Source organism: Mustela nivalis (assembly GCF_964662115.1).
Source record: "Mustela nivalis genome assembly, chromosome: 2".
In the NCBI taxonomy this organism is placed as follows: domain Eukaryota; kingdom Metazoa; phylum Chordata; class Mammalia; order Carnivora; family Mustelidae; genus Mustela; species Mustela nivalis.
The window spans coordinates 160,674,413-160,688,842 of NC_139021.1; the positions used below are offsets into that span (position 1 = coordinate 160,674,413).

At 46.6% G+C, this 14,430-nt stretch overlaps 1 protein-coding gene and 1 long non-coding RNA gene across 3 annotated transcripts in view; one reads left to right on the forward strand and one right to left on the reverse strand.

Moving 5' to 3' along the window:
• Positions 1-14,430, forward strand: part of LOC309860359 — a 108,908-nt gene that overhangs the window by 43,946 nt on the left and 50,532 nt on the right. The gene's annotated exons all lie outside the window — the stretch shown is intronic.
• ARMH3 (armadillo like helical domain containing 3) overlaps positions 389-14,430 on the reverse strand; it is a 184,172-nt gene continuing 170,130 nt past the window's right edge. For both annotated transcript variants that reach the window (XM_082722373.1, XM_082722374.1), the window contains exons 25-26: positions 4,331-4,447; positions 389-2,078 (exon numbers count right to left, since the gene is read on the reverse strand). In XM_082722373.1, the coding sequence (XP_082578499.1) occupies positions 1,986-2,078; positions 4,331-4,447 (210 nt within the window). In that variant the 3' untranslated portion in view covers positions 389-1,985. The remainder of the gene's footprint in view (positions 2,079-4,330; positions 4,448-14,430) is intronic.

Sequence of the window (14,430 nt, forward strand, 5' to 3'; positions counted from 1 at the left end):
GCATAGAGCATGGGCAGTCCCTTTAGGGGTTGAATTCTAGATAACGATAGGACTCCTGTTTGGAATTCTTAGAACGTATGTATGTCAGTGGACCAAGAGATGGGCTTTTATAATGGAGGGCAAGGAGTCCTTCACTACTGCTTCATGCCCTTGTTCATTTCATAGGAAAGGAATCCATAAGCAGGAAAGGCAAGGAAGGCCATACCTCTCTGAACATAACTGGCTTCCACTAGGGCCAGAAGACTTAGGAAGAGAGTGAGCATAGGCATGGGTCCCCTAGGCAGACTGGACCAACACCTGGGAGATGACCTTAATGCTGTCATTGAGAAATGAGGTCCGAGTAACAGAGATGAGAGAAAGAAACAAACAAAAGACGCTTAAAAGACCATCCCATACAAATCAATTTTAATAACTTCAACTTGCCATCAGCTTCCAGCTCCAGCTCCTCTAGAGTTTATCACTGTGGAGAACACTACATGCCCGAAGGCAGAGCTACCCCATCTAGTGTTCAATGACCCAACCGGATTGCTCAGGAATCTGCGTCTACACATGGCAGCATGCTGGTGGATTCTCTGGAACTAGCGCATATCTGCTCAGTGCTGGAACCACAGCTCTGGAAGGCAAGTATCCTAAAGAGATTTGAAGCTAAGTGGAATAGCAGCCAGGGAGGTCCCAGACCTGCTCTCACTGCTGGTTCCTGCACCTATTCCCAGTGTCTTCCTGTGCTGCTTGTTCCCTGTCAGCCGGAGGGCTTTAGAAAGTGCTTTAAAAGGGGGGAGATCTCAGAGCAGCTGCTACTTTGAAAGCAGCCACAGGGTAGGGAAAACCTACAGTAGTCCAGTGGAGGCTGTCCAGAGGAGGAAACATGGGCCAACTTCCCAAAGGCCAGGAGATTTGCCTGCGGCTCCACCCAGAATATGGGTAGACAGAATGGCCTCGCCATGATGCTCACCTGGCCCCTTTCAGATGGAGGGTTCCCTGCCGCCAGCAGGTTCTCTCCCTTCCAGGCACCAGACCACAGCAGGAACAGATTCCTCCCCAGAGGAAATTCTTAGGCAGGCTGGATGTAAACAACAGCCGGGTGAGGGGGCTGAGGGGGCGGAACAGTGGAGAGGAGCTCAGCAGAGGCAGGAGAGGCTCCCGGAGGAGAAGGTGATTGGGAAGGTGGGGAGGCTGCTGGAAAGGGAACCAGCAAAGTAGGCACCTGAGGGCTCCAGAAAACCTGTCAATGTTTATTTCACACACACACCCTAACGACAGTTTAAACCAGACTGAAAATTAAAAGCTAAGGTTGTGACCCTACAGTGCTGACCAATCAATGGGTTGGAAGGCAGGGGAGGTAATAGGTACTCCTGCTGCCAAGAATCAAATCCAGAAATTGGTGGCCGGACAGCAGGGCACTGGGCAGATTCTAATCTCCAGTCTCCCAGATTTAGAAAGTAGAAAAAAAGGTCCTCCATTCCTACACTACCTTGAGCTGAGCTAAGGGTCCTAACTATGGACAGAGTGCCTGCAGGTACAGGGGACACAGATTTCAATCCCAGCTCAGCCCCAGGCCCAAAGAAAGCAGAACTGACTCCATCTACATCTGAGAGTCTGTTTTTAGAAGCCTCGAAGAACCACTGACTCGTGGGATACTGGCACCATCCTAAGACTTGCCCCAACAGCTCCTGAAAATTAATCAGCAGCCACAATTTGTAATCTCAATTGGAAATGTGAGGGGGTATCCAGGGAGCCCACGCTGGAAGTCCCCATATTCTTGAAGGCTTCTCCCTGTGCCCACCCAAACCCTCCCCAAATAAGATTATCCCAGGTTTGCCCCCCGGCCCCTGCTGTCCAAGCTCCACTGAAGCACGGCCTTCACGGAGAGAACTCAGTATCTGTGTTATTCTCCAACCTTGGGGACTGCCCCTTTCCCCAGTCCCCCTCCAGCCCAGGAGCCTCATGGGTAAGGGCAGTCAGCAGCTGCTCAGATATGCGTGGCCTCAGGAGATAGTGGAGAATTCCTTGAGCAGGACTTCCTGGCTGAGTGTGTGGAAGGCCAGGTTTCTCCGGACGTTGGTGCTAATGGATCGAACCTGGGAAAGGGTTGGGGAAGGTGAGAGGGCACAAGCAGAGAGAAAACAGAGGAGACGGTTGGTTACACACAACAGAGGGCAGCGCCTGAGGGACAAAGCCACGATTCAGTGCTACATGCTTCTCTCTTAGGAGATGAATCTTTAATAGCTATCATTTCTGCAGGCAAATGAGCAAATAGTTATGTTTCAGTGGAAGGAAAGAAGAGGGGCCGAGAGACGAAACTTTAGTGGATGTGAGAAGAGCATCTGGGCACCTGAAGAAGTAGAGGTAAGCACAGACAGGGAAGGAGGTGGAGCTCAGACCTTTGTCTCTGCCTCAGCCAGGCCATGCAGAGGGGGACAAGGTCTGGTCAGTGGTCTGACAGAGGAGGAGAAAATGAGGCCAGAAAGTGAATTTCTGATCTTCTCACTCTTTCTTTGTATTCATCTAATTTTCTGGGTTGGAAAGAACACCTAGAGATACAGCCCCTGTTTGGAATAGATGGCAGGAGTACAATGCAAGGAGGCCAGTGACCGGAAACAGGTCATAGTTTGCGAGTCCCAGGCTTGGAAGCAGGACCCAGGTTTAACTCCCAGCCCAGTAGTCTTTCCAAACCACAAAGAAGCGCCCGTGCTTTAGAGGAAAGATGGGCATACCCCTGCTCTGTCCCCACTGCTCCCCTCACGCTTTCTCCCCACACACTGAGACCCCTGCGGGAAGTGTCACCTGCATCAGTGGAGAAAGAACCTGTGGAGAAGGAGTCAAAGGGCCAAACTTCCTACTCTGAATGGGTTCTAGGTGGAATCCACTGCACTTCTATTTCATGGGAAATAGAAGTGAATGCTGTATGAGAGACAAAGTAGGGAAAAGGGAGAAAAAGTATGTGGATTTACCCTGGGTCCCAAAGGCCAGGGAGCTTTCCTCCAATTCCAGCTTAGCTATGGAAAATGTAATGAAGTCATCAGGCAGGAGGCAGAGGAAAGGGTAGCCTGGCAACCAGCAGGCAGTTCAAGGTCATTAGCTCCGAGTGGGACCAGACCCTCTTTGCTCCCTTGTGTCAGAGGTACAGATATAAGGAAAACTGAGTCAGGTGAAGCTAGTACCAAAGGGCCAGACACAGAGCCCCCCTCTCTCCTCTACACTCTTTTCATCTCCAATGTCCTACCCTCTTTGTGAAGTCTGGTCCCCCGGTAAAACCCCCATATCAACTTAAAGACTTGCCATGCGCCCTGTAAAAATGTTAGACTCTGCTCTCTTTATATTAATGGCTTCTGCCTGTTCCCATTTCACTCACTTCCAGAGACCTTCCTCACCCTGGGGAAGTCCAAAATCTCAGGACTCTCATGTCAGGGTCAGAGTTGGGCTGTATTTAGCACAAGACAGATAATCTACAATCCAGCACCTTCATCACAAACTTGGCATGGGGAAGTAAAAGGTCTCGTCTGAGGTGCGTTCTACCGGAGCAGTGGGAGGGCTGAGCTACGGGAAGGAGGTACAGTGTGTCCTGGTCCCAGACACAATGTTCACTTACAACCAGGCAGGTGGAGTGGCAGGACTGAGACAGGCAGGCCTAGCTCCGCCCCCGGCCTCCCCAGCAGCTCTGAGCAGAGGGCAGGAGAGAGACCACCAACAGGGAGAGCCTGGTTCTGTGGCAGAGCTGACTAGGAGGTGGAGTAGGAGGCAGAGCAAATGCTCACTCGCTCCAGGTGGCCAAGGGTGGGGGCTGCAGAAAGCTGAGTGACTGAGAGGGGGGGGCGGGGGTAGGGGTGAAGACTGGAGAACTAGATTGTGGGGTGGGGTGGGGGGGCGCGCATTCAGACCAGGAGCCAGTTAGGAATTTAGGAAGAAGTGATTGCATAAGGAGGAGAAGAATCAATGACTCTCATTAGTTGCCTGGAGGACAGGATAAGGAGTAATGAGCCAGAGCTGCCACTGGGAACACGCGTCAAACCCCAGGCCCAGCTGGAGCTGTTCAAGGGCTGTCTCCATGGCCGCAGAAGAGAGATGGATGGGTAACGCTGCCTCAGAGAGTCCTAACCCTCACCCTTCCCTGCCTGGCACCAGTACCCTGGGGAATATCTTCTCTCACTGCCTGGTCCTGGGCTACTTTGGAAGAGAAGTGGTATACCCAATCTCAGCAGACCCCTCAAGTTTTATTTCACCAGCCTTTGGCAAACTGTGTTCCCCAGATGCACACCTGCATAGTATAACCCACTGGCTGGGAAAGGGCCCTCAAAACACACAGGCAGGGATGGAGGCGGGGCAGACTCACCAGCTCTTTGAAGAAGGCAGCTTCCTTGTGCTGCTCTGAGTAGCGCTCATACTGGTCCAGGCCATCCTGTAGCTTCAGTGTGAGCGTGTCATAGTTGGCTCGTACTACCTCCAGCACCTGGGGGAGGTCAAGGGCCAAGCAGGACTTAGGCCATTCAAAGCCTAGGTCACTTAGTCCCCACACCCCTCCTGTTGCCCTGCTGGGTTGGAGTCAGTCTGGAGCAATACCTCCAAAGACTATGCTCACTATTTATCACCCACAAAAAAGTCTGGACACACAGAGCAATTCCTCAGGTTTCTGGGACCATTTATTTATTTTTTTTTAAGACTTTATCTACTTACTTGAAAGCACACAAACAGAGTGAGCAGCAGAGGGAGAAGGAGAAGCAGGCTCCCTGCCGAGCAGGGAGCCCAATGTGGGGCTCGATCCCAGGACTCTGTGATCATGACCTGAGCCAAAGGCAGATATTTAACTGACTGAGCCACCCAGGCGCCCTCTGGTACCATTTTCTAATTTCTTCTATTCCTGGCTTTTCCTCACCCGTCCCACAGGGCCAGCAAGGCTGTTTACTCGGGATATGGTAAAAGAGCACGAGAAGAGGTGCCAGAACAGTGAGTGTCTGAGCTCAGTAGCATCCTGACACCATCAGTGTGTTCTCAGCCATATCCTGCAGCTTTCTCTGGCCAGGTTGTCACAGTTGCTGAGTAAGACTTTGCCAATGTCTCCTTTTTCCCTTTCTGGGAACCACATTTCTTCAGTCCCGGGATGTTCCTCAGCACCATCTGCCACTTGTTTTCATCTCTCCATGCCAACTCAAGTCTTCCCATCCATTGCCTGGATGGAACTTTTAGGCCTTCCAGGCTTGGGATGTAAGGGATACTTTCCTGACTAAGCTAAAGCTGACTGCACCTTTTGTTGTGATAAGGGCTCTCTCCCCTTTCTCTAACTTTCTGTGGGGGTGGGTGGATTCAGACCTCCACTGACTCCAGGAACCGTGGACCTCTGTGGTTCCGAAAGGAAGTTCTGATGTGACTTCAATTGTTAAGAACATGAAGTAAAGGTAAGGACAGTTAGGGGGAAAGGCACTACATCAAGTAGTGAGTTGGGCAGAAAGGCAAGACCAGGGAGATGGGAGATGGAACGAGTGTTTATTCACCGGGGTAATCTGGGTGCTAGCTATTTTGTAACTTGATCTGACTAGGGAGGGAAATCTATGATGTCATGGAGAGCTCCCAGCTCAGTAAGGAACTTGGGAGGAATGAGTGAGGCTTAATGTTTTTTTTTTTTTTTAAGATTTTATTTATTTATTTTCCAGAGAGAGAGAAAGCATACAAGGAGCAGGCAGGGGCAGACAGAGGAAGAAGCAGGTTCCCCTTTGAGCAAGGAGCCTGATGCAGGACTCGATCCCAGGACCCTGGGATCATGACCTGAGTTGAAGACAGATACTCAACTGACTGAGCCACCCAGGTGTCCCATTGTGAGGCTTCTTCTTCTTCTTCTTTTTTTTTTTTAAGATTTTATTTATTTTATTTGACAGACAGAGATCACAAATAGGCAGAGGCAGGCACAGAGAGAGGAAAGGAAGCAGACTCCCTGCTGAGCAGAGAGCCCAATGTGGGGCTTGATCCCAGGACCCTGGGATCATGACCTCAGCTGAAGGCAGAGGCTTTAACCCACTGAGCCACCCAGGCACCCCGAGTCTTAATTCTAACAGAAGGCAAGGAGAAAAATAGAGTCAGGACTGGTCAGAGGGATTGAAGACTGCCTCTTGAGGGGGCACAAAGTACCTCCGGGCTGTTCTTACCAATTCAGTCTTATGCTAGGATACACTTCACTTGGTAGCAGACACTTCTGTCTGCCAAGAATTTCTGAGGGGAGAGTAATGATGGAGAACACAGGGAAGGATGTGTCCTCGAGTCTGGGGGAAAGGGACAGCTAGGGCAAAGGTCTGGCCTAGGTTCCAGGTTCAGTCTCCTTTCCTCCAGACACGCAGCTCCTCAAGGTCACTCTGCCTGGCTGTGACCCACAGACCCTATTATCAGCTGGCTCCTTCGCTTCTAATTCCATTTGTCAGCTCTGTCAGCAGGAGGACCGGTACTCAGCAGTGGCAGTCACCCACAGGATAATCCAGCTCTCTCATGCACGCGGGCTGTGCTTGCAGCCAAAATACTTAGAGCCAAAGTCTTGATCCAGAACTGAATGTCTCAAACCCCCCAAAAAGGAAGATGGAACTGCCCCCAGGAACCAGACAGAACAGAATAATACATGCTTCCTTAACCCTGAACTCTGGGCAGCTTCAGCAATGCCAATGACCCAGCATCCCGGGCTCAGCCTTTTGTAAGGGATATCAGGTTAAGGCAAAAACCATGCTAAAGCCAATTCTGAGAAGAAGGTGCAGCATGTCAAGAGATACTATATATCCTGAGAGCCTCAGGCTTAGGTCATGCTGCCCTGATCACCTGGGCTTTCTCTTCTTGCCATGGCCAAGTGTAAGGTCTAAGATCTCACTCAGAACAGGGATTTTTCACTTCTCAATAAATTTGGCTTTTTCCAGAAGAATTTAGTTCAATTTTTTAAGGGAGGTGAAAGCAGAGAACGTCCTTAAGCTATCAGTTCTTTGGAAGAAAACCAGAGGCCTGGCTGGACTTAGTGCATGATTTCAGCCGTCCTCTTATCCAGGTCTTCCTTTCTTCTTTTTTTAACCACAGGTAAGTTGCCCTTCAGTTCATTCAGCCTTTTCCATCTCCCACTCTATTCACCTCTCTTAAATCCCCAGGAGAAGATGATATTCTAAGTTTAGGTCTGGGCCCTAGCCCACTTGGGACTCTGGAACACTAAGCTTCTTATTTTCCTCTTCTAGGACTTTGCTTTCTGTAGCTTCAGACTTCAGGAGCACATCCCATTTGGGCTTCCCATTCCACAATGGCATGGGATGTGGCAGAGGGCAGTACTCAGGCAGAAGGCAATCTCCCAGAGTGCCTGTACCTTAGGGTTTTTTTTTTTTTTTTTAAGATTTTATTTATTTATTTGACAGAGAGAGATCAAAAGTAGACAGAGAGGCAGGCAGAGAGAGAGCGGGAAGCAGGCTCCCTGCTGAGCAGAGAGCCCGATGCGGGACTCGATCCCAGGACCCTGAGATCATGACATGAAGACAGCGGCTTAACCCACTGAACCATCCAGGCGCCCCTGTACCTTAGGTTTTACCACAATTTGCAATCTCAGTCTCTGGCTTCCTGGCCATTCCAAAAGTCCTTCCCCATTTCATCAGGTAACACTCTTATCTACCAAGTGCAAGCCCACCTTCTGTCATCAGGCTGTTGGGCTTGTGGGCTTCCTGGAACCATGCCCACCACCTCAACTCAAGGTAGTCCCCCCAAAGCAGAAAAACAGTAACAAGCCACAGGCTCTCTAAGGAGTCCTTACACCACCACATATGGCCCTCAGTAGACAGAAGCCTGGGTTCTGGCAAGGGACCTAACAGAAAGAGAACTTAACTGGGAATCCCACTCTTACTATGGATCTTAGACAATTTACCTAACCTCTTTGAGCCTCAGACTTTATCTCTCTACAAAATGGTATTTTTTAATATTTTATTTATTTATTTGAGAGAGAGAGAGCACAAGTGGGGTGAGGGGAAGAGGGAGAAGCAGGCTTCCTGAAGCAGGACTTGATCCTGGAACTCCTGAATTATGACCTGAGCTAAAAGCAGATGCTCAACTGACTGAGCCACTCAGGTATCCATATAAAATGGAATTTGAACTCACCTTCCTAAAAGCACATGGGAATAAACATTTTGATTCCTCAAAGTAACATAAAACTGATAAAAACATTATCATCCCAATGGCTACACAGCTACCTGGACAGCTCATGGGACTCGAGAGGAACTGTCTTCATAGCCCAGGGAGTACTACTTACCTACTTCAAACTAACCCAAGGAACCTATGTGTATAAATAATTCTTCATCACAAAGGAACAGCTTCTGGATTTAAGTGGAAGACACAAATGGCCTCAGTTTCAAAGATCATATGCCCTCTTCTTTGCCTTGAAACACTCTGCCTCAGGTAAGGGAAGAACAAACTGGGAGTGGGAAAGGGACCTAAACCCCTCCTCTAAGGTCTCTAGAGGAGAAGGGCCTGACCTAGGCTTTAAGGTCAGAGAGACATAAATTTTGGTCCCCTATCAACCACTAGTGAGCTAATGTAAGCTTATACACATTACTTAATCTCTTTGAGCCTCAGTTTTCTTATCTGTAAAATGGGGATAACATTACCTACCCGATACCCTTATAAAGCTGATATAAGGATGATATGAGATGATGGTCCAGTGTCTGGCACATAAGGAATATCTAATAAATGGTTACTAATTTTACAATGAAAAGTTCTTTCTGTTGACAATAGATATCTGGTAGTTCTTATCCCCAGATAGTTCTAACCACAAGCCAGGAGATAGGGCCTTGTATGCCTTCATTCAGATTCTGGTAAAGAAGAAACCTAATTTCTCTATTCAATATGAAAGCAGGCTTCCATAATGACCCTACATCCTGAGTGTAACTGGCAATGCATTAACTAGAAGTCAAAGAATGTCCAGTACCCACTGCTTAACAATCTTGGTATAATGCAAGAGGATAAAGGTTAAAGGAAAACTGAGCAGAGATGCCCAAAGAGGCCAGTTTTGCGTAATATAGGTTGTGAAGCTCCTGGCCATATCAGGATCAGGAGGGAGAGAGATCCCAGTGCACAAACTTTATTTAAAAAAAAAAAAAAAAAAGTTCAAATTGCTGAAGAGGTTTCAGACACACACACACCTTTCCCCAAGCACAATGATAGGCATTCCCCACAGACTATTCAGTAGCCTGTGCCCCATTTTTTTTTTTTTAACAGAGCCTTTGAAATGGAAAGTAACTTCTAGCCTAAAGATAGCAGCAAAGAAGTATCACCAATGGAAAAGTTCCTGGCAAATGGCTATCCAATCTTAATGTCAGAAGTCTATGCCTTGTGCCTGAAAAGCTGCTTAGTCTCAAATATCTGGTGGACTGAATTCCCAGAATGAAAATTAGCAGACAACTAAGTAGTAGGATATGACCTGACAGCAAACTTGTGTTCGTTTCCTTCTCAGTCTGAACTGACACCTACAGTGTAACCTATCTGGGCAGAGTATGTTTAAGGCTGCCACCAGCCCACTTCTGGCCAGGGCAACATGTGAGGCTTTCCCTAGAAACCAGGCTGCCAAATGAGGATGAAACCACAAGATGACAATAGAGACTTCTTATAGAATAGGAAATAAACATGGAATGTATCAAGAGTGCAGTGGGATGTAATAGAAAGGGGCTACAGAGTTAGAGGAACCTGGGTTCCTATCTTGGTATCATCATCTAGTATTCATATGACCTAGATCTGTCTAAGCTTTAGTTTCTTTATCGGTGGAAACAGTCATCATCATACAATTTTTTCTGATATTATAAAGATTAAAGATAGCATATGAAATAAACATAAAAATATAAATCATAAGATCCAGCCAACATAAGGTACCAAAGAATGAAGGCTATTGAGATTGAAACAAAAAAAGAAACAGACGTAAGAAACACCTGATGCATTTGAATAAGATGAATGAATGAAATGGTGGCCAAGAAGGTCCGGAGCTCTCACTAATATATAAGGAGAGTGATATGGAAGGCAACCATACCTCTTTTTGCCAAAGTGTTAACATGGAAACAGAACCATAGGAATAATAGTTCTGGAAGGGAACCTCTGAAATCACCTACCTCATCCATGGCCCTCATTTCACAGATGAAGAAACACATATCCAGAAAGATTGTAAAGTACCCAAAAACACAAAGCTGGAATTAGGCAAGACAATCTTCTGACTCCCAATCCAGTGCTCTTCCTGTACTGGTAAGCTAGTTTAACCTGGGGCACATTCCTTAGTTTACAGGCTAAGCTTAATTTTCCAGAGAACAAACATTCAAGGAATTCATACTCACTCCTAAGAAGTGGGAAGCATGATCTGTAGAGAGCTGGAAAGGTAACCTGGTGAAAGCCTGGTTTGATGCTTACGTTTTCATTACTACCAGGTTCCTCAGGGCCTCGGGGCTTGTCAGTTTCCACCAATAGCAGCTGCAGATCCTGCTCAGCCCTACTATAGTTGGTATCTACTACCACCAAAATGTACAGACCACTCCAAACTCAGTATCAGCAAAATCTAGTTTGGGTTGCTATTTTATTATTATTATTATTATTATTATTATTTTATTTATTTTTTTTTTTTTTATTTTAGAAAGAGAGAGAACACAGGCATGAGGGGCAGAGAGAGAAGGAGAGAGTATCTCAGACTCTGCCCTGAGTACGGAGCCCACACAGGACTTGCTCTCACGACTCTAAGGATCATGATCTGAGCCAAAACCGAGAGTCGGATACTCAACCAACTGCACCACGCAGGCACCCCTGGGTTGCTATTTTAATTATTTAGTACTCATTTAGAAGCCTGAAATACAAAGGTCTTTAATCTTCCATGGGCTTTCTTTGGCTGCAGCCATCAGGTGGGTCTCCAGGCTTGGGACTCGGGGTGTTAAAAAGATTCAATGAGGGGCACCTAGGTGGTTCACTCAGTTAAGTGCCTGCCTTTGGCTCAGGTCATGATTTCAGGGTCATGGGATAGAGTCCCATGTTGGGCTCCCTGCTGGGCCTCCCTGCTCAGCAGGGAGTCTGTTTCTCCCTCTCCCTGACTCTCTTTCCCTGCTCATGCTTGCTCTCTCTCTTTCTCTCAAATAAATAAAATCTTAAAAAAAAAAAAAAAAGATTCAATGAATACCTTCTATGATGTGAACCCTCCCTTCCCCCCTTTTTAGGTAAGCTCTATGGCCAACAGAGGGCTCAAACTCATGACTCCAATGGGATCAAGAGTCACAGGCTCCACCCACTAAGCCAGCCAGGGGCCCCAGAATACATTCTACAATGAATGCTCATACCTCAAGGCCAATTTTCCATTCTCTGAAAGAGACTGTTACCACCCTGTTCCCACTTCCATGCCCTTCTGCTTTAACCCCTAATCATGAGAAATTAATCTCTGGATGATTTGAAACATATAGTAATTATGAGGAGGAAAGAGATAAAGGCTTTTCAGAGGATTTTCATGATAATCTCCATCTATCTCTCCCACTGGACTCTGGCTATTTGCTCTATTTCAAATGTTTATTCACTAGTTAGAGAATATGATTTTTTTGGCTCCGTTTCTTTTTCTCCGTAAGGTGGGAAGAGACAGCTTGAGAGATCAAACTCTGATACCACAAGCAAGAACATCATCGGGCGTAAATCTGCGTTATTACCTTTACTTCTTTCTCTCAGGGCTTGAGAGAGCTTACCAGCTACTGCTATTCTATGAGCTGATGATAGAGAAATAATCAAAGAATTTGGTCCATAGCAAGTTCTTGGGAAATGAAATCCATCCCCTGCAATGGTTCTACCTTTGGGACAAACCTCTCCTGGTCTCCACAGAACCAAGAAGATTTGACTAAAAAGGTTTGCTCTCCATGCCACCTGTCTAAACTGTTCACTGCTCTAGCATAATGCCAGATCTCTAAAGAAAGAGTGCTGAGTAGAATAGGCCTTCAACAACAATCAGTGGCACATGGACTGCTAGAGGGGAGAGAAGCAGCCACGTAGCTGCAGGCAGTTAGTATGGTAAATGCAGGCTAAGATCTCCCTCTCATTGTCCCTGGAAGAACACAGGTAAGTCAGCCAGGAAGTCAGAAAACTTTTTCCTTCTACTACCCAGTAAAATTCCTCAAACTCAAAGGGAGAGGGCCTTTCCTCTAAAAATGAGAATGACTAGGGTGCCTGGGTGGCTCAGTTGGTTGAGCAACTGCCTTTGGCTCAGGTCATGATCCTGGAGTCCTGGGATGGAGTCCCACATCGGGCTCCCTGCTCGGAGGGGAGTCTGCTCTTCTTCTGACCTCTCCACTCTCACACAGTCTCTAAATAAATAAATAAAATTTAAAATTTATTTCTTTAAAATAAATAAATAAATAAATAAATAAATAAATAAATAAATAAATATGAGAATGACCTATTCAAGGCATTGCTTAGCTCCCTTCTCTGAATCTGTTATAGAACCAAAAAGCTCGGTAAAATTTGGCAGGAAACTGAAGAGAAATTGGAGGTCTGATCTTTCATTTTTCTCTGAAAGGACCTAATCTATGTAGCCAACCATCCTTCCCTGACTTTCCCCAAACCAGACCTTCCCCACACCTGGTGATGTGTCTTCCAATGAGGAACAACCCTCTCTTCTTCCAGAAGCAATAAAGGTCTGTCCTTAACCTTGCGATCTCACCAGTGTAAGGACAGCCTCTCGGTGGCACTCTCACAGTTAAGTGGTGCCCTGGTCAGGTGCTGGATTGCATGAAAGCAGAATGCAGATGATAAAGAAGCAAAAAGACAATTCTTCCTCTGCCCTAACTCATATTTATTCTTCCAAATTCAGAACAAGGTAAACAAGGAGCACAGCAAAGATGTTTGCCAAGTAAAGACCTTGATGGGTCACTACTGGGTCTAGCTGTATTTGGTCCCTGGAAAAGAGTTTCAACCAACAGCTACTAATTTTCAAAAGAACATAGGAGTATGGCTGTATTTCACTCTCATGTGGAATTTAAGGAACACAACAAAAAAATGAATAGAGGGAAAAAAAGAGAGACAACCCAAAAAACAGACTGCTAACTAGAAGAGAACAAACTGTTGGTTGCCTGAGCGGGGGTGGGTGGGGGGTTGGTGAAATAGGAGAACGGGATTAAGAGGACACTTATCATTTTTTTTTTAAGATTTTATTCATTCATTTGAGAGAGAAAGCACATGAGGTGGGAGGGTCAGAGGGAGAAGACGACTCCCCGCTGAGTGGGTAGCCAGATGTGGGACTCGATCCAGGACTCCAGGATCATGACCTGAGCTGAAGGCAGACACCCAAATGACTGAGCCACCTAGGCGCCTGAGAGGACACTTATCTTTTTTTTTTCTTAATTAACATATAACGTATTATTTGTTTCAGGTGCACAGGTCTGTGATTTGACAGTCCTACACAATTCACACTGCTCACCACAGCACATACTCTCCCCAATGTCCATCACCTAGCCACCCCATTCCTCCTACCCCCCTCCCCTCCAGCAACCCTCAGTGTTTCCTGAGATTAAGAGAGGACACTTTTCTTTTCTTTCTTTTTTTTTTTTTTAAAGATTTTATTTATTTATTTGACAGAGAGAGATCACGAGTAGGCAGAGAGGCAGGCAGAGAGAGAGAGAGGAGGAAGCAGGCTCCTGCCGAGCAGAGAGCCCGATGCGGGACTCGATCCCAGGACCCCGAGATCATGACCTGAGCCGAAGGCAGCGGCTTAACCCACTGAGCCACCCAGGCACCCCAAGAGAGGACACTTTTCTTGATGAACACTGAATAATATATGACACTGCTGAATCACTACGATATACACCTGAAACTAAAGTAACACTGTATGTTAATTATATTGGGGGGGGGGAGTATGACTCTAGAGTCAGCCTGCCCAAACTCAACCTAGCTCTACCACTTACTAGCAGGTTAGCCTGGGTGAGCCTTGGTTTCCTCATCTGTAATATGAGGATTATAATAATGTTCTTCAGAGAGAAATACAATAGATATAAAGTGCCAGTCATATCACCTGACACACAGAGAATGCTTTACATTATTAGGATTCTCTTTAATTTTAATATAACTCTACGAATAACTGCTTTTTGTTTTTCTTTTTTAATTCAATTATTTAACTTTTTTTTTTTTTAAGATTTTATTTATTTATTTGACAGAGAGAGATCATAAGTAGGCAGAGAGGCAGGCAGAGAGAGAGAGGAGAAAGCAGGCTCCCCACTGAGCAGAGAGCCCGATGCAGGGCTCGATCCCAGGACCCTGAGATCATGACCCAAGCCGAAGGCAGGGGCTTAACCCATTGAGCCACCCAGGCGCCCCTATTTAACTTTTTTCTAAAACAATCTTTCATCTCTCTCTCTCTCTCCTTTTAAAGATATTTATTTTATTTGAGAGAGAGAGAGAGAGAGAGAGCATAGCAGAGGGAGATGGGACGGGGCTCAATCC